Source organism: Diadema antillarum, unplaced genomic scaffold (genome assembly GCF_040938485.1).
Source record: "Diadema antillarum isolate AM-2024a unplaced genomic scaffold, OU_Dant_1.0 seq00000162_RagTag, whole genome shotgun sequence".
Classification (NCBI taxonomy): domain Eukaryota; kingdom Metazoa; phylum Echinodermata; class Echinoidea; order Diadematoida; family Diadematidae; genus Diadema; species Diadema antillarum.
In genome coordinates, this window is record NW_027271233.1 from 1,162,592 (window position 1) to 1,189,142 (window position 26,551).

The 26,551-nt window shown below is 38.5% G+C and overlaps 2 protein-coding genes across 2 annotated transcripts; one reads left to right on the forward strand and one right to left on the reverse strand.

Moving 5' to 3' along the window:
- LOC139728054 (uncharacterized) lies at positions 1 to 26,551 on the reverse strand. Its single transcript, XM_071639017.1, has 4 exons — positions 26,333 to 26,551; positions 4,640 to 6,314; positions 4,188 to 4,253; positions 1 to 1,589 (listed from the first exon to the last, which is right to left on the reverse strand). Exons 1-4 carry the CDS (start codon positions 26,369 to 26,371, stop codon positions 1,465 to 1,467), a joined length of 1,905 nt encoding a protein of 634 aa, XP_071495118.1. The 5' UTR covers positions 26,372 to 26,551; the 3' UTR covers positions 1 to 1,464.
- LOC139728030 (uncharacterized) lies at positions 8,581 to 18,682 on the forward strand. The gene is made up of 8 exons (XM_071638996.1): positions 8,581 to 8,594; positions 9,210 to 9,414; positions 12,011 to 12,200; positions 12,841 to 13,037; positions 13,815 to 13,977; positions 14,979 to 15,097; positions 16,893 to 17,165; positions 18,533 to 18,682. The coding sequence occupies exons 1-8, from the start codon at positions 8,581 to 8,583 to the stop codon at positions 18,680 to 18,682; spliced, it is 1,311 nt and encodes a 436-aa protein (XP_071495097.1).

Genomic DNA, 26,551 nt, shown 5'->3' on the forward strand with positions numbered 1-26,551 from the left:
TTTTTATGATAATTGCTTTTATCTATGATTACTTTCCATTATGAATGATAAACGCCCGGGGCTGCCTTTCGGGGAAAATAAATGCTTATAACAATAGCAACTGACGTAGCCGAGCAACTCGAACAAGTTCAGCTTGACTATCTCAAGGTGGTTTTGTTATTTGTGCATTTTGATTGGTTGGAAGTTTGGCGTGAGACAATGACCTCAACACCAGTCAGTTTAGGGTCAACTCATCGCCTATATCACATATAATAACACATAAGTCTTGTCTTCTCTACGCGTATGGATATATCTATGGATATACTCCTACATAAATATATTAAATGCTTTTATTGTTCTTTACATTTCCATGGTAATATGAAAAGGTTTCCAGGTACATTCTCTTGAATAGAACCAGCTACAAGTACGTCTGAGGATATATTTGCTATTCCATTACAATGCTCTGTGAACCTTTGTTATTTTGTAAATATGACAGTCACTTAACGGTGTTAAGTATGATAATCTCTTGAAATTTTTTGATGACAAGGTGTAATCCATATCACAGTGATCCTGTGATTAATGTGACGGAGGCAGAGTCTTGAATTTTGACCGTTTTGATGGCTCAAATCAAATCCTCCTTAAATCCGACGCTCAGAGTACATATCCATTATTTCAGGCTCAAATCACTCTTAAACATTTCATGATCGTAACTTCTACACAGCGCAGCAACTAGTACATAATTTTGTGGAGCATATCATTAACTTTAAGACAGGCACGTTGGTGATAGATGTAAGTCATATTGTTTTGTTGTGCCAGCGTGGTTTACTAATCGGTTATGCAGTACATTATAAAAGGCCCTACAGTACATGCAAACAACTGGACGCTGGCTTTGCCATCAGACAGACAGACAGACAGACAGACAGACAGATTTTAGTAAATGTGAGTAAAATGCAAAAGAGCTTAGAAATATGAAGTGGTGGGATCAATATGTCGCACGTCAGTTGTTGGGTTGGGGCAATCGCAAATCTGTCAACTGGAACAATGTTGGAGTGGGCCTATTCAATTTCACAAAATAAGAACGAACGATTGACGATATCATTGATTGTCGACAATTCAAACAGATCGATACTCGATACAGATAGGAAGATTTGAAGAGTTTTATTGCAAAACGAGCTAACTCCATGCTTGTTAAGTTGAGATATTTGCGATTAAAGCTGCTAAAAACAGACAAAATAATACGAAAATACAGGGTATTTTTAATCATATCTTCTAAAATATTCTTGTTATGTTACAAGTGAGGTAATACCGGAAATGTTTAGTTTTGCTCTATCTGATTCTGGACTTACTTTAAAATGTTTAAAAATGGCGCTTAGCCCATTTTGCAAGAAAACTCTTCATTTAGTGAATGAAGGTGATCCGACGCGTGACCGTGCGGTGCTGGATGCAGTGCTCGACGAGCGGTGCAGCCCTGTGCAGTGAAGGTCGTCACCGGCCAGTGGTGAAGTGGTACTGCTGTCTCCTCTTCTCTCGCGACAGTCGGCAGGCCAGGCAGCAGAGCACCACGCCAATAAACATGAAGATCAACGCCAGTACACCAATGATGGCGAAAGCTATACGAGGAGAAAGCAAGAGAAATACCAATTTTGGCAAATAATTATTCTAACAGGTTACTGAATAATTAGACCAGTCCACATGTCAGTAAAAGTTGATAATCATGATAGCAACTCTTGCTGGAACGGCAATTGTCATGGTAACGGCAAGAATCCAGCTTTCTGATTGGCTGTTGCTACGGAAAGTTGCCATTCCAGCAAAAGTTTGTTATCATTGCATATCTTTTGTCTGTTTTATTTTTGTTTCTAATGAAGAGGGGCCCACTGCCAGTACGTGTTCTTTGCCACATTTACTTATCAACGGACAGAAATCTTCCTATCAAATTAAAGGATGTGACCTGAATCAGTTGATGAATCGGTCTATGTTTGCAGTGTGAAGACAATCAAACGAGACATTTAACAAGAGGAGGTAGGCCCCACATAATTTAATGTGTCATAGCTCTCTGTTTAGACCGGATCGGTACTACCTCCACTAGCTTGGCTTGTATACCTTGACAGTAGCTCCTTGGCTTAAAAATGAAACCCAAACCCGAAGAGCAATGTGGATTGAGTGAGAGTAGCAACATTAGTAGAGCACATCAGTGAAAGTTTGAGGAAAATGGGACAATCGATGCAAAAGTTATGAATTTTTAAAGTTTTGGTGCTGGAACCGCTGGATGAGGAGACTACTAGAGGTTATGACGTATGAGTGGACAACAATATAAAGAAAATATAGAGGGAATTCCACAAAAATTCACTTTTCTAGCATAATGAAAGAGCACTTGACTAACCGCTTTCAGAAAGCAGGGGGAACAATTGCTACCCTTAACATATGTCAGTATCAAGTTGATGTAATGTGTAATTTTCATGAAAAATGAATTTTTGTGGAATTCCCTCTATATTTTCTTTATATTGCTGTCCACTCATACGTCATAACCTCTAGTAGTCTCCTCATCCAGCGGTTCCAACACCAAAACTTTAAAAATTCATAACTTTTGCATCGATTGTCCGATTTTCCTCAAACTTTCACTGATGTGCTCTACTAATGTTGCTGCTTTCCCTCAATCCACATTGCTCTTTGGGTTTGGGTTCCCTTTAAGTGATAGCCTTGGTATGTTAATCAGGAATTTGCCTCGGGACCAAGTATAACTTTCAATGCTCGTGATACAAGATACAGCTACAACCAACCACTTCTGTGTAGACCTTTATCGACGATCTTGAAAGACCAATATAATTTTCAAAACCAAGCAGAGCTGAGCTCGGCTCAATCGAAAACATTCAAACCAATTAAGATGTACCCAGTCCGTTGTTAGATAAAAAGGTTAACGCACTAAACCGACAGCGACTAGCAGTCACAGAGGGGAACTAATGATATATGTCACAGAGATATTCTGAAGTCCTGTCTAGAGGCCTTATAGTTTGTTTTTGTTTTTGTTTTCTTTTGCCATCGGTTTGAAGGGGACAAATGAGGATGAAGGAGGAGGAGTAAAGTAAAACAATGCTCAATTACTTATAAAGATGCAGAATGGCTAAATGCATCAATTATAAATGTGAGGTTATTACAAATAAACACAAAATACGAAATGATGCACACAGATGTAATGAAATGTCTGCCACTTTTGTAAAGTAGGAATGAGGATTAAGTGTCTGGTTTAGTGGAGCCAGGGGGAGACAGAGTTCCGAAAATTCGCACTTTCTGTTCTTCGGTAGAGGATCACAGGGATAGTGGTATACGCCTAGGCGTATACCAAATGCGTCGAGACGTTATATACAATTTTTTTTCTCCACATCTCTTCTCTAAGTTTGCTCTCCTACCTTCATTCCCTGTTAACTTTGCCTATTTTTCCCCTTTATTTGAGGATGATAGGGTCTAAACTGACAGGAATGATAATCCAAGGGCATCAAAAGGTTTGTTCTCCGTCTAATCTACTCATAGGAAGAATAGGAGTCAAATCTGGCTCATGATTAATCTCCTTTAGTAATAAGTATCTCGGGAGGTCATTGCAGTTGGTCGCTGTGGGTTATACTCGGACGTCACGGCTCCCCTCTTCTCAGTATAAAGCCTGACGGGCGTGGAACCACAATACATGGCAGAGATGAATAATTATGGTTGAATGAGTTGAACATCGATGTAACGATGGTGGACAGTAACACACTGTCCTCATTATGAGATTAGTGTTTTGACCAGAGTTTGTGAATTTGGACGAGACAGACTGCCCGCGAAAAATGAATGAGACTGGATTTACGAGAAACAAATCAGTGTAACGCAGCTGCATGGGGTGTGTGTGTGGGGGGGGGGGGGGGGTGGAGGGTGGGGGAGGAGGATGGGAGACAATACACTTCGAACAGTCAACAAAATAGACCTCCTCTACCTACCATGCTTATTCCAGCGTTTGGATTAGCCCGTTTACACTAGTATATTTGTACTAATTGTATCACTCATTCATCGCAGTGATTGTTGTAAGTAACTTTGAAGGAAGTGCAGGGAAGGATTTCCTATTCTTCTCGCAGATAGATTAAGAACGAGTCAATTATCGTCGAAAATGAATACATCTACGAAGAACTTCTTTAATGAAAGAGTCGAAATTCAAATGAGTGACACAATTATAGCGTTCTTACCTATGATGTATCCGAGAGGAGGTGAATCGCACATGACGTCATTAATGCATCTTGCACCTGGGCCCGCTATGGAACGGAACAAAGGAGATATGTCGATTTGTTTGCTTTTTTCTGTCGTGTTGTTCATCGCCATGGAAACTGATTCAAAACAGCCTCACCTAACCCGAGTGTTTATGTTTGCACCTGGTTCCATCCCAAGCGAGAATAAAAGACTATGACATCATCACATCGGTACTCTTACGTTTAAATTTGGTTTCTTTGGTTTTGTAGAATCAGTTTAGGAGATGTATTGATGGGATAAACGTTTAGCTGCTGGACGATAGGTCTAGTGAGAATAATTAGGCAATTAACCCTGGTGATTTTCACGATATTCCGTATTTTGCAACAGGGTGTGAATTTGATAACTTTGTCCTTTCGGTCTGAGCGTGAGGAATTCTCAAGATTGGTCTCACCTGTGAAATAGACGACAACCACCACTACAAGAGCGAGTAGGAGAAAGACACAGAGGAGGAGCATGACGGCGAAGACGACCCGGGTTCGCCGCGTCCACCCGGCCACCATCGTGGACGATCGGTCGCTGTCGGCGTTCGTGGAACGTAACCTTTCACTGCGACGCAGGGGAAGGGGTTCCGGATCGCTCATGGGGGACGACGGAAGTCGGCTCCGAGTGGGGCCAGCATCCCGCTCTGTGTAGGGCGGCGGGGGCGGCACAGTGGTGGATACAAACGGATCCGATGTCGGCGCTGCTTGTGCTCTCGAGTTTCTTGCGACATCGGGATGTCTTCGCAGTTGTTCGGGACTGATATCATAAGCCTGATTAGTTCTACCCATCCTGACGGGTCTCTCTCCGGGCATGTAATCAAAGGGCACCTGTTCATCGTACATTTCACCCTGCATGCCGGCGACGATGCCCACTAGGTCGCTGTTGTCAGCCGCTTCTCGCGGCGACCAGTTCCCTTGCCAGTTTGCCCAACCCCGAGATCTGCGCCCACTCGTACGCACAGAGTTGTTGTAGACGATGTTCGAGCGGCTGTTCATGTGGTGCATGGGAAAGGAGTCCACAGGGCGATTGGTACTTGGGTCGATTTCTCTTGTAATGACAATCCTTTCGATGACTGTTGGCTGAGATCTCAGTGGATCATCCCTCTCGGGATACGCCCTGTCGGCATGCCTGCGCCCATCTTCATTCGGATATGCATTGGAGAATCTCGGACCAAAGGCATTCCCTTCGTATTCCATCCCTCTTCGATAACCATCACGCTCGTCTGACGGACCTTGGGGCCGTGAGTGCCGATGATTATCGCCAATCCCGCGACTGTCATCCGGTGCACCCGATCGAGGCCGACTGCCGCGGTCCAGAGTCGTCTGCGACTCGGCGGATTTTTGCTGCCGAGTCTGCGTATAAGTCTCTCGCGATTCTTGTCTGTTCGGGCTTGTATCATTATCCGTCTGGTCTGGAGTTGCTTGATCATTGTGAGGTGTATCCGTGATAGCTTGGAGGACTCTCCTTAGAGCTGAATGAACTGGTTGTGGATTCCCGGCACCATCTATAGCTGTTTCTACTTGCGTCGGTGGTGGGTCGGCATTTGTTGGTGATTGCGATTGAACACCATCCGACTGGGATGTAATCGGTTGTACATGTGGTGGCGGTGGTGGTGCTGGTATTTCTATCCTTGACGGTTCGTCGTCACCGATAGGCCCACCGAGATCCACCCTCTGGATATCCGGCCTACCGTCGTCAATGCTGACATGACGAGAATAGTCCCTACTCGGATGGACTTGCGCAGTGGCCGGCAATGTTGGATACTGAGACGTCCCGTTTTCGCCCGTTTCGGATCGCGGATAATCTGGGTTATCGATGTCTTGGTCATCTGCGTCCGTCACGTCAACAATACGCGGTGAGTCGTCGTTGTTGTCAATTTCTCTGATGATGACGCCACCGCTAGGTTTTGCGTTCCACGTGTTGGCTCTCAAGGGCATGGCCTGATGACCGTAAGCTCCGTTAATGATGACGCTACTTCCGCGATTCTTCGAGACGCCATACTGCTGGTCATAGGCGAACGGTTCATCCCTCCTCGGATACGGGATCACTATCGTCTCGTATCCGGTCATCCGGTCCTCTTCCTCCTGAAGGAAAATCAACACGACATGGAAATGTGAAAAATCGAAGAAATGGTATCAAAATAATCATAGTCGCAAGGATGAACTCATGTTTCATAAAATGTGACCGTTCATTACAAAACCAACAAAAAGTCGTACAGCCTGCTTTTATATGAGGGCTCAAAATAGTTGAAATAGGTCAGGATAGTCAATCTTGAGTTTTAATGTTTTCTGGGGTCCGTTTCATAAAACATGTTATCAGTGACAACTGCCACATTTCTGTGACAAATTTGCTCTTGTCCAATCAGACGTAAGGATTTCAGTAGCTTGTCACAACTATAACAACCTGTCACTGACAGTGACTGATGACAAGTTTTATGAAACGGGGCCCTGAAAGACCAATTCTACATAATATGATATTGAAATTTGGGATCATAACACGAATGGGAAATTGTGGGGTTGTTTGCAGGTTTTCCAGAACTCTGCCTTTAGCAGAATATCATTAGGTAAGTCGTACAGTCCCCTTTTTGATTTCTTGAAAACCCTTTCAACAGCTTTCAATTTCAACTCTAGTAACTTTTGAAAGGCTGTTGCTACTGCGTTAAAAGTTGGCATTAGCCATGAACAGCATGTGCTCATAGAGTGAGCACAATTTCACCTTAGTCTGACAATCCCTTCATTGTCGTTGTAATGAAGTTATACTTCCTGTTTTTTAGTCCCATACACTGCACACTGCACAGCGTGGTGGCAGATTAAGCACTTGTATAGATCTTAAACTTAACAGCCTCTTTTCTCAGTAAACTCGTCTCCTGCGTACTACGTACATTCTTTCTATTTTTAAGATGGGTGAGGAAAGTCCATTTAAAGCTTAGAGTCTGCCTTTTCAGAATCTCTCCTTAGCTTAAAATCCATGTCCGGAGACTTTAATTTTTGGTTGTGTGATACAGGGCCATAGATAACATTATCATGCATTGGAACTGAGTGAATGCAGCAATATTAGTTGAACACATTAACGAAATTTGAGGAAAATTGGACAAGATGAAAATACTCCTGTAATGGGTAACGTCACATATGCACAACGATATAACGAAAATATAAAGAAAATTCAACAAAATTTCATTTTTAATGGAAATTACACATTCTCTCAACTTGTAACAGACACAATATATTAAGGGTAATATTACTACCATGCCTTCTGAAAGAGGTATGTCAACAGCACATTCATTATGCTAAAAATGAAAATATGACATTTTCTTGATATTTCTATATATCATCTTCCATACAAAACGTCACAATTATTGTAGTCTTCTCATCCACCTATTAACTTTTGAAGGGATTGTCGGATTTTCCCCAAACTTTCATCGATGTGTTCTACTGATATTATGCCATTTCACAGATTGGGTTTCATTCTTTTCTATGGACATTTCTTTCAATGCCAATGGTTCGCGTACGCAATACCGATTCTTCTCGCTTCAATAAGTTTCAGTTTCTCGAAGCTACTGAGAACTCTCTTGAACCTGTCATGTTTATCGATTTTATTCGTCGGTTCCTTTGTCTGCCACCTGTCAATCACTGTCTCTGCTTTTGTATTTCTCTTTCTGCATGCGTTATTCTCTTCCTCGGTTTACGTGCTGAATATTGTTTCAAAGAATATCTGAGGTATAACTGGCAAATGTCTATACCAGGACAAAAGGGATCATTGTTTCGACGCATTTTGCGAGGGAGTATCACGCGTATCTATTTTCGGTTTCAACGCTTTTTCTCCTCTAGAAAATAACAACAACGAAACATGAAAATAAAACACGAAATAAACAAACAAACCTGCAAATGGAAACCATGATGACAGGAAGGCATTTTGTTGTTTTTGTATGAACTAAAATCTGCGGTGTTTTTCAATTGCCTTTCAAGACTCATTCAACCTGAAATGACCTCGTTGGACGTACATACATTAATCCATGAAAGGGGCTTCACGTTTCTGCAAGGAACGCGCCGCTGCATGCCACAAAAAAAAAAGAAGTAAAAGAACTTTTAAACAGTGTTGTGTTTACCAGTTAGACCCCGGAAAATATTGGACAGTCCCATGTAAATCAAGTACATGTACAACTGTAAGTGTGTAATCATGTACGTGTAAAGTACATCTTATGGTGGACAAGTGAGACGTTAAAAAAGATATCCCGGCAGAAGTAAAGCCTGTATGTTCTTTTGAAAAACTGAAATTATGCAAGTTTGCGAATTCTTTCATCTATTTTCCCCATTTTTTTTTTGCGGGTGGGGGACTCTATAAAGGGTAGAGATGTTTTGGAGCAGGTATGAATTTGTGTACGCTCTATGTTTTGGTTATGCATTCTCCATAAATGAATGCGTTTACACGGTTATGATAGATTGGTCGTGCATGCTTGTACACTCTAAATCCATGGAGTAAAATTTTGCTAAAGTAAACTCAAGAGTGCTCAATATTGAGCAAGATTGAACATTTAACAGCGGTAAATTCGCCTTTATTGAGCAAACTCGTTCTTTTTACCCCTCTTTACTCAATATTTACATACTTTCATTTTGCTCTTCTTCGTGAGTAAGGTTTGCTCCATTATCTTACTCAACTCGGAGTAAACTGCATTTTACACTCTCGCTGTTTACACTGTACCAGGCGAGCCCAGTCGCGATATTGCTATGTTAGGTGTAAAAAGGACACACGCGGATGACTGGTGGGTCATTTTTACACTTGCGCGCGCACGTGCGTGCATGCATACCAACTACATATAAAGTAGTAGTCTGTACTGTACTTAACGACGCGACATCGACAGAGCACGAAGCATGGCGGACAGCGAAGTTGCTTTTTTGCTGCGTCAATGGGGTCTTGTTGACCAAATCCCCAACTTTAAAAGTAAGTATAAATTACCAGTATATTTGTTTCCAATAATGTAGATGCTTCAAGTTAGTTGATGGTACCGTTCGGAAGTGGTACCTACGACTAGTTGACCTTGCCTGCGCCGCACAGCAGCTGGCTTTGCACTTCAAGCGTATGTACTCGGCGGCCGGCGCCGGCCCTCGGCGGCTGGCTCTTCAAAGGCCGGCCGCTTGGCCCATGTTCGACCTAGTCACTGACACAGGTCCAATACTCGGCATAATCGTGATAAGCATGTGTGCAAGAACTTGGTACAGTACCGTACTTTAGATTAGGGTTTTTGATAGGCCTAACGTTTACTTGTTAAATGTTAGACAAGGCTGCACACTGGCACTGGTCCGACGGTCCCTGACCAGTAACTTTTTCAGGAATGGACCAGTAAAAAATGGAAAGACTGGGTACTTACTGGTCCGATGGACAGGCCGGACCAGTAGAAAAAATGGGTTAGTGTGCAGCCCTGTGTTAGATCTACTTTTGTCAGACTAAGCCTTCATAGGCTATAGTCAAGTATAGAGTAGGACAAGTTGATAGAAATCTGTAGTCTATGCTATAGGCCTAGTCTAGATACTACTGTCTACTGACAGTATGGTATTTCTACTGTCTTCTGGTTTGCTTGAAGCCTTGGCTTGCCTTTGATTTGTGTGAGGTCTGGTGCACGTCAGATTACAACATTTTGTAACAATGTCAAAGAGGTGAAATAATGCAGTAGAGTCTAGGCCTACATCATTTTCATATTAGTTCAAAGGCTTCAAACTGTGTCTGTTCTGTGGAATTTGACATTTTGGGAATCTGTCTAGATTTACCTCAAGACACATTTCCAAAATGTCAAAAATCTGCCGAACAGACACAGTTTGAAACCTTCCAACTAAATACATGTAATGATGTAGACCAAGAATATAACTCTAACTTAGAGTTACAATTGTACTAGTAAGTTACATCCTGTAGACCCTATTGTCTAGCTGTCTGCTATCTTTTCCTTCAGACTCAGTAGACTATTGTGCAACAACTTAAGTCTTATCCAGCTTATAATTTTCAAAGATAATTACCTAATCAGCCTTTACAACAACAACAACAACAAAAAAATGGGTGGCTGTTCAACATGTATACATTCATTTACCACTCTTTTTGGAAGAAGTTACTGGAGTTACACTATGGTCATAAACCCTTATCGTTCTTCACTTTCCTCAAATAATATGTTAATACATGATCTGAAATAGATATGAACACAGCAAGGTTGAACTTGACATCAACTATGCAGTTTCGTGACTTACATGATTGACATCCTCTTACATACATGTATTACGATCAGTGAGTTAATGAGCAGTTGATAGCTGTAGGGGTTTACCAACATGTAACTTGAATCCATCCATAAAAGTAAAGGGTATATTGTCAAATATTGTTATTATGTATTACCCCTTTGATACACATGTTTGCTTTCTCTCTTTTTTGTTGTTGAGATCTTTAAGTTTTGAGAATCGTGATAGAGGGAGCTTTTCAAAGGATGTTATGTGCTATTAGGAGACAGGGTTAAAAAAAAAAAAATCTGGTACCAATTAATTTTTTTATGTTTTAAAGTTTAAAAAGTGTGTTTTCTTCAACCAAATATTCATATCTATCCTGAAATAAATCATGAGAACTTTATTCATTGGAGTTGAAATTATTGCATATTCAGAAATTTATGCAAATTTGGCCAGACCTGTATAAAAATTACAGAGTCAAGGCACCACTCTTGCCTGTGGATTATGATAAATTGCTAAAATTTACCATGTTTGTGGGCAAAGTATTAAGTGGCTTATTGGTTCAAGGTTCATGTTTCATCTAAAACAGGGTTTAGTTATTAAAAGATACTGGGTACAGGTGTTCCCTTGCACTATACTACAAGGAGAAAGAATCAATTGTACATCAGTTTACTTGTTTCTCTATGAAGAGCAATTAGTGAAAATAACCCAAATGGACTTAGTTGAGATATAAACAAAAATAGAAACAAAGAATGTCAAAAGAATTCTGAATTTAGAGATGTTATGATTAACGATCTCGCACCATTACCATAAATAGTTAGCTTCCTTCTGTCACTGATTCTGAAAAAGCTTTGTCAGCATTTGGGTTTTGATGATGCTATTCTTGTTACCATGCTTTACCATGAGAATTCTGTGTCAATGACCTTTTAACCTCACAACATAGCACTGTTGCATTTTTAGCTTTGTACACTCTTACCATGCTTACCCAGTACTTTTAAACCTGGTGTTGTGTCTTTTTAGTTGATAATACATACAGTATTGTGTTAGCATGTTTGAAGTCTCTGAAACACTACTAACCAATTTCCTATGTCAAGTTCGTGACCATTTCATCTTACAATGTTAATATGTGTATTACAACAATGATTGCCTTGGAGATTGAATTCTTGCAAATATTTACAAATGTATTTACCAATCTGAGTATCATTACACTCAAACAGCTGTAAATTTGAAACCCATGTGCATTCTCAAACAGCTCTGTAATGCATGCTGAACAATATATCATGCACATGTATCATGGTATTTCAGATAAATTTTATGATACATGAGTTACAAGTGTACTTCTTCATACTTTGCATACTCCTATTTTTCAAGGTTTTGCTTGTAGTTCAAGCTCTGGAACAAAAAATCCATAACTTTGACATTTTTAGTTATAATTCAGTCTAAATATATATCAAAACACATTCAGAAATTTTGACCCTGTCAGAACAAAAAATTACTCCCTTTACTGTGAAAATAACCATATAAACTCTTATAATTGTGACATTCTTCTTGCTCATTAATATTATTTCATTTCTTTTTTAAAGGAGGAGTGGTACTTGAAAGGGAGTACCAAACTTCCAGCAGGTGGTAGGCTGGAAAACCGGCTGAAGTACCTGAGAAGGAAAACAGCAGAGCAAGACAGGAAGCAAGACAAAGCCAAGGTTGGCAGTCCTAAGGATACCACTTCAAGTTCTTCCAATGAGGATTCAACCTCATCATTGCAGATGAATTATGGTATGTGCTTACAAATGTAGCCAATTATCTCCAAAGTAAAGTGAAGCAGGCTTGAGAAATACTTGCCCTGTATAAAAAATTTGTTTCTGTGCATCAAGCAGTAAACAATTGAGTTAAATGTAGATTTACCTACAACAATCTATTCATTTGCATAATTTTTCCACCTTGGGTCTGTTAGCAAGGCTTGAAAAAAGTGACTTCATTGCATTTTGGGGTTAAATATAAATTTGTATTGATTGAATGTTAGTACTAACTTTTTAAACCCATTTAAAGAGTAATTTTTGACTGGGTCTAAGGGGAAGTGCAAGTTATAGAAAAATCAGCGTGACTTGGGTAAAATGTGGCAATATTTCTATATGCACTATAATTATGATATGCCTTGTTCTTATACTTTGTTTACTTTTAGGAGAATTAGCAGCCCAAGCAATATTGTTAATGATGTCTGATAATGCATACAGCCTAACACAAAAATATTGGGCTATTTCAGAGGTTTATAGGTCAGAGATGGGTGGGATGGCTATATCCCCCCCTTTTCAGGGTTAAAGCTAGAAAATGCTAGGATGAACATTAAGGCTATGCATTTGTTCTCAGGCTTGATTCAATAATGATTGTTATTATGAGTTTCCATAATTTGTATCAGATTTGGCAGACATGAAAGCTACGACCGAATGGTTGAAGAGTCATGACACCCCTCACAAAGACGTTGTGGCCAAGATGGAGCAGACAGCAGCTTATAGAAGGGACTTTGTACATTCCAACCTGCCGAGAAGTTCAAAGAACAAGCCGTGTGTGACTGAAGTGCTGGCTGAGTTTCCACACCTTCTTTCTCCTGGAATGGTAGGTGCATGTTACGTCCCCATTGTGAATGGCAGGTGCATGTTATATCCTCATTGTAAGCTGTCACAGGGGTTTTATTATCATGTCCAATATCTACCAAAATCTAGATGAACAAAATTATTGCAGTCAGTGTTTGCCATATTTGCATGTACACACAAATGCCTGATTTTTGTTGTTAAATCACAGCGTGCAAAATTAAAAAAAATAAATAAATCTGTACATATTCTATAGATAACATTGTATGAAGTATGTTTTGCCTTCCTACCCATAGAATAGTATGAAATATATATATATATATATTTTAATGTAAGAAATCATCTAATATGAAATATACATGTATATTGATATCATCAATGCTTGTCTGAATATCCATTTCTGTTTCTCTTCAAAAGCAATTTATTTATTTATTTTTTTTTTGGGGGGGGGATGGGGTATAGATGAGGTTTCTTGTGCATCATCTTTATTATGCATGTAGCTTCTTACGGTAAGATTTGATGGGGGTTAAAGGTCTCTTGCTGATGTGTGAGTAAGGAGACAATTTGACTGCATGCTGTAGATAAATTTTTTCCCCCATGTTAGGAGGGGGGGGGGGGGGGGGGGCTAATTAAGCTCCCCCTCCCCTCTGGAATACATAGGGTTAAGGCACAGTGTGTGTTGGGAACATACACAATGGACTAAGATGGTGAGAATTCAAGATCTAACAGGCAAATTAACAGACAAAAAACAAAATAACTGCAAAAACATGTTTTGTTGTTGTTGTTTCTTGTTTCTTTGCAGATTGAGCAGGATTACAACAAGCTATTTGATGGAAAGGGGGACCTTCTCTTCACAAAGTGGCCAGTAGTATCATCTTGCATTCTGGACTATGGGAATAGAATTTCTCCAGGGTGGAAGGTGAAATTCGGAGTACAAGAAAGATGTGATGAGGACTTCACTCAAGGTGTGTAATTATTGATAGATACTGTAGACTTAGGGGACATTTGACAGGCGGGTGACTTTGGACAGTTTAGACAATTTCACTTACATTATTTTGCTGCTTGCAATATACAAGAGAAGTGCAGTAATTCAAATATTCACATATCCCCCTTTCATAACCTACAAAAATATTTGCAGAAAAACCAACAGCAAAAAAAAAATGTAAGTAATACAATTCCTGTCCAAAGTCACCCAACTGTCCCGTCCCCTAGTTCATGGTAACACATTATATTTGATTTTAAAATGATGTGATATACACTTCATCATCCCTCATAATGTAGATGTAATAGGATTTATAGAAGTGTTTTACTCCATTGCATTCTTCCAAATGGTGTATTTAGTAAAAACAGCACCAAGGGTTGTTTGTGCCCTTTCCAATTCATCTGACACCGAGGCAAGTGCTGGAATCAAGCTACTTCCAGCTACTGCTGCTCGTGGCTTCTATTGTTGCTCATCACATTAACCTTTTTGTAATCTTTGTTGTAGCCCCCACCTACATTTGGGCACCTTCCCCAAATACACAGCACACAGCACACCACCAATTCTTCCATAAAAGAGCAGTGTGCATGTCTTCAAATCTGCATAATAATCTTAAGTCATCACTGGCCGATCCAGGATTCTTAAAAGGGGATGGGGGGGGGGGGGGGGGAGGCGGGCAAAAATTTTGCCGCATTTTCTTGTGATTACTACAAAAAATAGCAGCATAAAAAGGGGGGAGGGGCTGTGGTTGAATTTTTTTTTTTTTTGCGTGTGATGACTAAAAATGTGTTATCAACCAAATAAGGGGTGGCAGTGGCTTATTCGCCCCCAATCGCCCACTGGTTATAAAATAAGCCCTGAATTTGAAGAGATATAAAGCTGATATGTGAATTGAAAATATGCCAGGATTGATTTATGGTGTGAAGACATATGTAGCGTAAAATCTTTCATATTCTAATAAAGACTTTTTGTGTACTCCACTAACAGAGGAAAAGGCAAATCTGGCTTTTCTTATGCTGTCACATCTGTTCCCGGGCAAGAAGTCATCAAAAGGGGGAAGAGCCTCTTCCCAAGAGTCATTGGAGTGTTTCATCGACTGCCAAAAGGTATGTCAAATGTTTGTAGCAAAAGCAGTATTAGTGAAGAAAATTGAAAAATTTTGTGTTAGCATGGGTCACATCTCCATACAGCAAGATCAACTCCACGTATCAAGTCAAGACATGAACACTTTGATGCTTCATCAAAAAGGAATGTGTATTGAATAAAAAGTTCCAGTAACTGTTATGTGCTACTAAAATGTTTACATCTGTTTGCCTGAGAGCTTAGTTGTCAAAGTTATATTTCACGTATTACTGATGTCAAGTTTTATGTAATAGGGTCCTGGCATGTGAACTTGAATCGCGCTTATGATGGTAAGAAATGTAACCATTTGAATTTTACACGTACCAGAACTCGCTGGCCCTAATTTTAAACTATATATAGGATTAACAGGGGAAGGAAAATGCATAGAGTATTAATCACAAAGATTTGTGTGATGTGTTGCAGAGTTTTAACCTAAAGCAATATTGACTGAAATCAGTCATTTAAAAATATCACCACGGGAATGAAATGTTTCATATCACTATTGATGGTAGTCGTTTCTTGCAGATTTTTATTCTTTGATTGAAACTATTTCTTTCCAGTATAGTGGAGGAAACAGCAAACTTCGTTTTCAGACTTTGTGAGCCATAAGATAAGATGTACTTTTTATGCCTCTGCCACGAAGTGGTGCTGGAGGCATTATGTTTTCGGGTTGTCCGTCCGTCCGTCCTTCCGTCCGTCCGTAATGAATTTTGTAGACAGCGTAACTTAAAAACCTCTTGAGGTATCCTAATCAAACTTGGCATGTATGTGTATTAGGGGGTGAAGTTGTGCCTATCAACTTTAAGGTGCACATGCTCCAGGTCAAAGGTCAAAAGGTCAAGGTCAAATATGTAAAATTTCTCTATTTCCACCATATCTATGCAATGCCTGAAGATATTTTCTTGAAACTTAGTGTATACATGTATTACCCAATTTAGATTCTCTAGTGAAAGTTTGGGGTCATGAGGTCAAAGGTCAAAAGGTCAAGTAAAAATATTAAAACTTCACTTTTTTCTCCGTACCTTGGAAATTGTTCAAGGTATCTTCATGGAACATAGTATATTTACATGTACTGACTGGCAGTGATTATCTAGAGAATTTAGGGTTCATGGGGTCAAAGGTCACGGGTCAAAGGTCAAAGGCAACACTTCAAAATTTTACTATTTCCCTCATATTTATGCAATGCCAGCAGGATTATTTTTTTTTTAAACACTTGGTATATGCAAATATAACCCAATAGAGATTCTCTGGAAAGTTTCTTTTTTTTTTTGCTTTTTTTTTTTTGCCTCAAAGGTCAAAGATCAAGTGAAAGTGCTGAATTAGCTTTTTCCTCCATATCTCGGAAGTGGCTCGAGTTATCTTGAAACTTACTACATATTTATGCATGTCCTGCCTGACAGTGATTATCGTATGAATCTTAGGGTCAAAGGCCAGATGAAAATGGTAACAATTTACTGTTCAATACAGAAATTGCACTTTTTCTCCCTACCTTGAAAATTACTTAATGCATAAACTTATGAATGGGTCAAAGTCAAGTTAAAGTCCTTAAATCCCCAAATACATGCTCTCCTATTCATCCAATCAAACCTAGGTTAAAGGATCGAAGGTGAACATTCAACACATTTGTGACAAACGTCATTTTAATTTTTGCCAATTTTGTGAAAATGTAATCACACATTGTCCACATGTACTATAGACCTATTAGGAGAATCATGCATTATGGCGGAGGTATACTAGTCGCCATAGCGACCTTTGTAGTTTAATATTTATCATTTGCAGGAAGGAACCAGTCTCGAGGCCTACCGAAAAGACCATGGGAGGAACCAGCCTTTCGTCCTGGCTGTAGGGAACAATGTCTGCCAGCCAATCCAGTGCTTCGTCATTCTGGAGAGCCAAGTGTTTGAGAGAAAGAGCCTCGTATCTGCTGTTGACCTGTGCTATAAGATATTTCAGATCTTTGATCTGGAGTATCCAGCACAGGCTCGAGCCATGTGGGTGATCTTGGACACTGTGGTGTATGGGGTGGAAGCAGGTGCCCAAGAAACGGGGGCAGTAAAGGCCTTCAGAGCCTACTACCATTTTAATAAGAAGTAGAGAAAATGTTCAGCTGAAGACTGGTATTAACTTCTTGGTTAGGGGAAGACATATCTGTAAGTTGAAAAAAATATTATATTAATCATGTGTTAGTGGATTCCCATACCTTTCCTACCCACTGTATCATCTGGAGTTCAGTTAGCGTGAGCTGGATGGTCTTTCTGCTTGTAATTCTCTTGTGATAGATTCCCCCAGAATGGCAAAATGGTAAACACTCGATTACAAGCACATACATGTACTACTGTGGTGTCTTTGGAGAGCATGCTCTTACATAAAATATTTAAGCAGAGTAAAGATTGATTGAACTGTTGTGATAACAAAAAAGAAATATATCTTCTTAGTATGAATACATATCCATAATCCAAGAAATATAAAAGATGCAATTCTTAAAGTCAGTATGTGCTGCTAATCAAGAATTTACGGTACATCAATTTTGAAACAATTACTGTTTCGTCATTTTTGTGAAGCAAGCGTTTTAGCAGAAGAGTTTTGTATCTGCTGTTCACCTGTGATATAAAATCTCTTTTAGATTTTCAATTCATAGTATCCCACACAGGCATGAGCCCTGTGGGTCATTTTAAATCTTTTGGAAGCAAGTACAATGAAAAAGGGGCAGTAAAAGCCTTTAGAGCCTTCTACCAGTTTAATAAGAGGTAGAACGTTCACTTAAAGGTAAAAATTAACTTAATGATAAGGGGAAGACAAATAGCTGTATGTTGTTTTAAAAAAATTATTATTATTATTATTATTATGTTTTAAGTGGGTTCCATTTCAGGATCATATATGCTACATCATTTTTATACCAATTTATTTTACATGTTCATATTGTTTTATTTGGAGTTTGCTTAATAGGGTGAGCTGCATTACATTTATGAGTTTGTTCTCGTTCTTGTGAAAGATTTCTCCAATATGGCAAATACCGTAAACTCTGAATTACAAGCACATACATGATCTCTTTGAGTAGCATTGTTTTTGCATACAAATTTTAGCAGAGTAAAAATTGACCTGTCTTTAATAGTAACAGTGAAACACATATATCTTCTCAGAAATAATGAATACATATCAATAATCCTTCAAGGTGGTAAGCTTTATTTTTTAAGGGAAAGTTTATGATACATCAAATCTGAAACAGTAGTGAAATGCAAAATATGTAGCACCTATGTCTTTCTGGTTTTCTTTTGCTAGAGGATTTTTTTTTCCAACTGCAGAAAAGGCACCGAATTATTTGGCTTGTAGCCCAGTGTTTCATTATTCTTGTAAATTAAAGTGTTTGAGCGGAAGCTCTTAGTCTCATACATGTATCTGATGTTGACTTGTGCTATAAGAAATTTCAGATCTTTGATCTGGAGTATCCAGCACAGGCTCGAGCCATGTGGGTGATCTTGGACACTGTGGTTTACGGGGTTGAAGCAGGTGCCCAAGAAACAGGGGCAGTAAAGGCCTTCAGAGCCTACTACCATTTTGATAAGAAGTAGACAAAATGTTCAGCTGAAGACTGGTATTAACTTCATGGTTAGGGGCAGACACCTCAGTATGTTGTAAAAGAAATCATAATCGTGTATTCGTGGAGTCCATTTCAGGTTCTTATATAGTATGTCAGCATTATACCTCTGTATTTACATGTGAATGTTGTGTTTTTAAAGTTGAGTTCAAGTTCAAGTTCAAGTTCGAGCTAGGATGAGCTGAATGCTATATCTAAGTGTAATATACTCTGGTGATGTATTTCCCCAAATGGCAAATTTACTTCAAATCTGAAACAGACAAAAATATATCTTTGAGGCCCTCTGCTGGAGGTGCTTATTCCACATTATAATTTTCGTTAATTTTCAGTGTTAAGGCTCGTTTACATGGCATCACGGCACAGCATTTACAAGATATCTAGTCTGTGATTGGTCAGTGCGCGCAGAGTGTTAATCAATCACGGTTTAGATATCGTGTTAATGCTGCGCCATGATACCGTGCCAGATACGATATAAATGCACCTTTATACTTGTTATGCCTGTGCCCATTGAAGACATGTTTCTGGTTCCTTTATGTAAAGAATTAATCATCATGTACCAACTTATTGATTATTTTGTCCTTTGAGAAGGTCTACAGCTAGTTTACATTACTGGTTAAGAAAATTTTGACTTGAAGTGTCATCATTCCACTGCATGCTTTATTTTCCTATCATGTAAAGTTTTACATGTGTACAAGCTCTGCATGCATAAAGACAGTCTATTTCAGTGTATAAAGGAAGTTTGAAGTAGCAACTCAATTTCATGTGGTTTATTTCATATGGCCATATATTTTGCAAAGGGTGTTCTATAAAACCAAGGTTTACAATTTATGTGATGTAAGACTTTGCTGGAATATAAATGTAGAGCAACCAAAATATTGACCTTGCTATAATCTTGTTAAAATACTTGTGCCTTCACATGGGAAGGATATTGACCATATGTTAGGAAAGAAACACTTGTACTTTGTGCGGTATCCTTGTTTTGATTTTTGTGTTTAGAAATGTTTAGATTGGACCAACATCGAGAAATGAGTTTTAAATGTTGTGACTGAAGCTTTGAGAAGACCTAGAATCAGAGTGTCGTTCCATTTGGTTCCAAACTTTAATCCTATACCAGAGACTGGAAAGGAAGTGATGTATAGCACAAGATGCTTTACATAAATCACAGTTTATTTTAGTTTTACATGGAAAAGAAAGGTTGTGACAAGTTGATCGCAAGCTTTATTTTTTCTACCATCAATGACCATGTAAAGTTCTGCATGCGTGTTACATGCTCTGCATGTAAGCACAGTCTAATCCAATGTTCCAGAAAAAGAGAAGTTGCAAGTTTATTCCAATGTTACAGAGAAAAAGAAGTTGTAAGTAACAACTCAATTCCACGTTGTTTTCCTTATTTCATGTAGTTTAAAGTATAACATACTACCAGCTTTTCGTGTATGTTTGTTATGTTTTATTTCTGAGAAGATGAATAGTTCAGCTCCAAAAAAAAAAATTGTTTACCTTCACAATAAAGGTAATAACGATATATATTTTTTGTCATGTGTTACTTATTTGGGTTTTATGTCGCAAACTATTTTGGTCTGTAGCATGCACTTGCTAGCTTGCCTTGTCAACTTCAAATGTACCATGAGAATGTGCAAGTCACATTTCACGTGTTTGTTATGTCATGTATATCATACTGTACTTTTAAAATGAATTGTACATTGCAAATACGTAAGCAGGCCGACCAAAATTGTTTTGCCACAAAAGTAAAAACGAATTTACACTTTCCTCGTGTTCTCCAGAATGGTCAATTGGGAGTAAAATTGAACTTACACATAACCCCGATCAAAATGGACACATGGCCAAAGATGGTTAAAAATCAGAATAGTCATCTGGGATTAAAATCAAATTTACACATAACCCCGATCAAAATGGACACATGGTCAAAAATGAGTAAAAATAAAATTACTCAATAATAAAGCAAAACAAATTTTACTCTTCATTGGGTAAAAGAGGAGCTCAAATATGATCAAACTTTTACTCAACTAGGAGTGGTTAAAACTTTACTCAATTCTGACCATGTGGCCGTTTTACTCAATTTTTAGTGAAATTTTTCTTAGAGTGTAGATACGTTTGCAAACAGTTTCGGCGTATAGAGGTTATGTTTGATTTTGTGAGAAATTCCGACGTGTCGTTTTATTTAAAAAAAAAAAGAGCATTCACATCGCAAGGCGCCCCAGGTGCTGGTCCAATAACCAACAATCAAGGTGCAATTCAACAGCGTGTAGAAGTCGACTTCAATGAAAAGACAAGAAAAGAAAAGGGGAAGTCAAGAATGAATGTGACACGCAGTTCTAATACAAAAAAAAAGTGGTATCCCGTAACCTCACACGCAAATCAAATGTCACCACCTCGGATACAGTGTAGCTCTAAACTGTCTTATTGACATGAACACTAAAGTATTCTAAAATCTATTTTTGTCGGTAATTTAGTATATAAAATAGTTGCCTTTTTTTTCTCAAAGCCATCGCTGCTGTGCTAGTACAGGACGACAATAAACTGTCAGCTTTTGTTTTCTTTCTGTTGAATCAACTTTTCCTGAGTCTTCGATAATAGAAAACTGTAATTTACTGAGCGATTGGGTAAATATCAATGAAATGACTGTATGGAATGGCATCATAATATCAAATTTGCACATGTTGCGTGGTTACTTATACTGAAATTCTTCAACTGTCTTACTCTAGGCCCATTATAGATGAAACCTATGACATTTTGCTTCCTCTTTTCTCTTCGAAGCCAACATGCTGTAGATATGGACCTTAAGATTGATTGATGTCTTTCGTATATGCTTAGATCACATTCTCTTTAGTTAGCATGAATTTCATTCAAGCGGAAACACTGACGTTGCGAATGAGGTGGATACAACGTTTGAAGTTTTATTGAACCAGAGACGCGTTTTCGTGATGTGCACGATTTGTATGTCTTTCGATGGGGTATACACTATATTAGAGTGTACGTATGATTTCAAATGCACCTTCATGAATTCCATCTTATTCGTATTCTTTGAAACTAGAGTAATTTTGTTGTTGCTGCTGCTGTTGTTGTTGTTATAAGAAATACAATAATGAACATGTTGAAGGGGTGTTTCAAGCACATTACTTCACAGTGGGAAAAAAAGTAGAAAGAGAGAGAGAGAGAGAGAGAGAGAGAGAGAGAGAGAGGGGGGGGGGGGGAGATGATCGTACAAGTACAAATTTGACTTCTCTGATCACCGCCTGACTTTTTTTTTAAGGACGGACAGTATTACCAGTGCAAAATGCCCCACATTTCATTTCAATATAGGCCTTATGGAACCCTTTCTAAAGGCCTTGCATATAGTCACTTACGATCAATTAAGGCATCTGCTATATGAATCTACATACAAGAGGATATGTACGTTGACACATCGATATATGAACGTATCTTATCATCCAGCCTTGTGCTATTAGTAATCAGCTTTGCAAGACGATAGACTTAACTGATGAGCTATAAAGTCAAACGAAATGCACTTTACACATTTCTAAATCAAACAAATAAGTCGACTGCGTGATGTTGCGTCTTTTGAGCAATATTTAGAACAGCCTGAGCTGTAATATATCTTGCAGATATTGCATGACATGCAGTAAACTCAATTGCGTAAGGAAGATATTGAGGCAACGACATTAACAAAAGTCAGAATGGATGAACATTATGTGTAAATCCGGCATGACGATAATAGGAATTAAAAGGCTTGTGTGTTTGTCTGTCCTTCAGTACCATAATCACATTGGATTAATGCGTTCAGCTACAGCATTCATGCATTCCATTACAAGGCACAGCAATTCATGCAAGAAAAGTGATGACAATAACAGTAATAACAACAACAAAGAAATGAAGAAAAAAACAACAACAAAAGAACAAAAAACAAAAATAAAAAACCGGTCTATTAGAAGGCATTAAGAGTCTTAAAGGACGAGTCTGGACCAGAAATTGATAACTTGAGTCAAACAAAGATGAATATCTTACAAGCATAACAACGAGAATTCTATCAAAATCAGATTTACAAAATAGTGTAACATTATGTTGAAGTTAACAGTTCTTTAACATTTTTGAACAGTGAATACAAATACGCAAATCAATGTGCCTGTGATGTCATCACCTCACAATTTTTCATTTATTGTCTTTTAAAACGGATTCACATATAATCTTCTTCAAACAGAAAGCGTTATGCCTGAACTTTAAGATAATGATCAGTCAGATTAGGATTTGAGACTGGCAAGTAACTGCGTTGAAAACAAAACAAAACAAAACAAAACAAAACAAAAAACCCTGGAAAATTGCAAAAGTTTGTGTGCAACTATATCACTGCAAGTTGCGGTTGATGACATCACAAATCACTTAGGCCTATTTGCATATTCATATTGACCGTTCAGGACTGTTTTTGTAAAAATTAGCAAAATTTCGTAATTTTATGACTTTCCTTATATTTTTTACCGATTTTGATCAATTTTCTTCTTTCACTGATGTGCTTACAAAGCTTTACTCTCTTTTTTTCAGACTAACATGTACAACTGGTCGGGAATTGTCCTTTTCAACGAGTCGAGTTCACAGTATGTTCTGTCGTCAGTATGTCAACAGAAAAAGAAATTTACATCTCGATGTGTGTCTGTGTGTGTGTGGAAAGGGCGGAGGGGTTTAAAATAGCCCATTGTATTTCGCACATAGGCTATGGGGCGAGGGGCACGGCAAATATTTGCCACGGAAATGGAGTGTTCTCTTCCCGAGGAAATACTTTTTTAAGGGAATATAGTTCAGGAATGTCTATGTTAGCAAGGGAGAGGGAAGGGGGGAGAGAAATTAGGGTATAGGGCTGACACGGGTAAATATTTCCCTATAGAGACGTGTGTTAAAATACCAAAAAAAAAAAAGTAAAATAGCAGGGAGAAATGATGTGTTTCATCTTCACTAACCAGAAAAAGTGAGATATACAGTCATGTACCCTTTCATCCAACAAATTTCCAAGGGGGTTCTTCAGCCCAAACTCTGTCCAAGGGTTCGCAAAGCCAGACTACGAGTTCTTTTTACTAAAACAAATCACCTACACGTATTTTCTGTACATGCACCCAATTTAATATGAACCCCTCAAACTCCATGAGAAAAGCTTTCATCTTCCAACCAAAATGCAGTTTGTAGAGGAATTCATACCCAATGTCTGCAGTTATTCAGTTTTCTGCCGAACTGCATTTCTGATTTTTAACGTTTTTTTTTTTCTTCATTTATTTTAGTATCTTTGGTACGATTTTGTGAAGCGGTCAGGGACATTCCATTATATTTACAGGTGTGAGCCATATAAGTGCTGGCAACTCATCCTTCTGCGAAAGCCAGCCAAAACAAAATAATGATAACAATAATAATAATAATAATGATAATAATAATAATAATAATAATAATGATAATAATAATAATATACAGAAGACACATGCATGCAGGTTTAGAATAGTCCTCTATATACATTTAAGAACTTTCTCTAGAGTGAATGTAAGAGAATTTAAGCAGCATCAAATATACTTGAATCATTTATTGAGCGCCTCGCCTCAACCTCTAATATTAGATTTTTAGGTGATTTACGAGTTCTAGGATTGGGTGGGTTAGGATTGTAGTTTGGGTTTAAAAATATGATTAAAATCTTAATATTCGTATGAAATCATAATAACATCCTATAAGGCGCATATTAATCTTTACACTAGGAATGTAAAGCCTGTTATAACAATACAGTTGAGCGATTGTCGCGAAACAATGTCATTCCTAGGTACATGCCTACTTCAAATCAAATACCTCGCACTGGTCATTAATAATGACGTCTGTGATGACCAATAAGAACACACATAGTGTCATTTACTAAAACTGTAATGGTAAAAATCGTATTACTTGACAGCTAAAACTAGTAGTGCAGTGTAAGTGGCAAAAAAGAAATCAAACAAACGGTGGTATCAAACAGTGGTATCAAACAGTGGTATCAAAAAGCAGTATTAGCAGTTAGTAGTATACAATGTATAGTTGTAGAAGTAGTTGGCCTATGTACACTTTTTGTAAGTCTAGTACACTTGTAGGAGCAGTGTAGTAGTAGTAGTAGTAGTAGTAGTAGTAGTAGTAGTAGTAGTAGTAGTAGTGGTAGTAGTAGTAGTAGTAGTAGTAGTAGTAGTAGTGGTGGTAGTAGTAGTACAGTAGTAGTAGTAAATGCATAGTTTGTAGCAGTACATATAATAGTAGCAACAGAGGAAATAGTAGAAGTACACTGTATTTGTACAAGTAGTCATGTAGAAGTAGTAGTAGTAGAAGTAGAAGTAGAAGTTGTAACAGTAATATAGTAGCGGTAACAGCAGCAGCAGCAGCAACAACAGCAGTAGTATAGTAGTAGTAATAGTAGTAGTTGTACCAGCAAGAGTAGTAGAAGAGAATATAGTACTTGTCAAAAGTATAGATATATATTAAACTTGTATGATGTAGCACATCATTGCAAGATACGAGAGGCGCATATGAGGTACAATTTGTATGTTGCAGGTTCACGTACTTGCTCACTGACGTAGACATGAGATGATTATATCAAACAATTATGTAAATGCACAAATAAATTGCAGATAATAATACGTATCACGATCCAGTCGATATAGAGCGCGTACATTGTATAATAATGTGGTCATTTATGATCTTACCGTCAGACGAGCCAATATCCTTTCACTGATATCGAAAGAGCCAGCAAACTATCTACTATAAACTTTTGAAGATTAATGGTATAAGGGTTGATCTAGTTTTGCGCTTGGAAGTTAAGGTACCATTTACTATGGATATTAAGCTACCATTAACAAGGGCAGCACATATTTTATTGTGGTCGCTGAGAGCTCAAATACATTATAGTACACCAGCACACTCAGTGAAACTATTGTGAGTATACACGCAATTAGTGGATATTGAAGTTTTCTTATGATGAAGCATTCGTCATGAGCTAGGTATGACTACAATATCATGACTCATGATAACAAACCGACCGACCGAGCAGGAGTACGTGTTTTGTCCTATAGGCCTAACCAGGATCATTACGCTTCGACGTGTAAGTACAAGTGTACACTATTGTTCCCGTTGCTATTTATCTCACTGCATAAACCTAACTGAGCTATAAGCACTGTAACGTACACGTGGCAGACTAAAAGAATCACAGTCCTAAAGTTGGGGTCAGATCTTAAGGTAATAAAGTCAATGAGAACTTCGGTTGTCATTTTCTATACGAAAATTCGTCAGTATAGCATCTACGATCTACGTCCATTGCATGAACCGAGTGTACGTCGTCCAACATAGCGTATAACCACGCCCACATGTCATTTTGGTATAGAAATAGCTATTCATGAAATACACAGATTGTTACAGACCGAAACCAATATAGCTCTTGCTGATTGCATAAATGAGACACATAACGTGTTTCAAACGCTCGGGATTTCGGTTAAGACACAAAGAAAATCAATATCTTAACATGAGGCGGGCTATTGGAATGTCATCGATTACCACATACAATCCAGGACTCGAAAATAGACTGGACCCACTATCTATGTGTGCCAATGCTCACGAGATATACCTGATAGTCTGGGACTGGGTAGTCCTCAAACAGTTCCATCGTTGAGAGTCGGCCCTACTACACAGATCCACCGTCTTGTTAAGATAACGGACCCCTGACGACCAGAAAAACCACACACACATGCATACTTATGGCGCCGTCTTCGTAGTTGCCATGATTCCGACGGGGCGAAGTTGGCCAAGATTGCTATGCCATTAAAATCACTCGAAGTGAGTACCT

What these genes read in the sequence shown, in the direction of transcription:
- LOC139728030 (XM_071638996.1), top strand. An exon ending in GTTTCATCGACTGCCAAAAG is followed by an intron (nt 15,098 to 16,892) that starts GTATGTCAAATG and finishes TATCATTTGCAG; the next exon opens with GAAGGAACCAGTCTCGAGGC. An exon ending in GTGCCCAAGAAACGGGGGCA is followed by an intron (nt 17,166 to 18,532) that starts GTAAAGGCCTTC and finishes TTGTGCTATAAG; the next exon opens with AAATTTCAGATCTTTGATCT.
- LOC139728054 (XM_071639017.1), bottom strand. Translation starts at nt 26,371, where the DNA reads ATGGAACTGTTTGAGGACTACCCAGTCCCAGACTATCAG. An exon ending in ACCCAGTCCCAGACTATCAG is followed by an intron (nt 6,315 to 26,332) that starts GTATATCTCGTG and finishes ATTTTCCTTCAG; the next exon opens with GAGGAAGAGGACCGGATGAC. An exon ending in TCCTCTCGGATACATCATAG is followed by an intron (nt 1,590 to 4,187) that starts GTAAGAACGCTA and finishes CTCCTCGTATAG; the next exon opens with CTTTCGCCATCATTGGTGTA.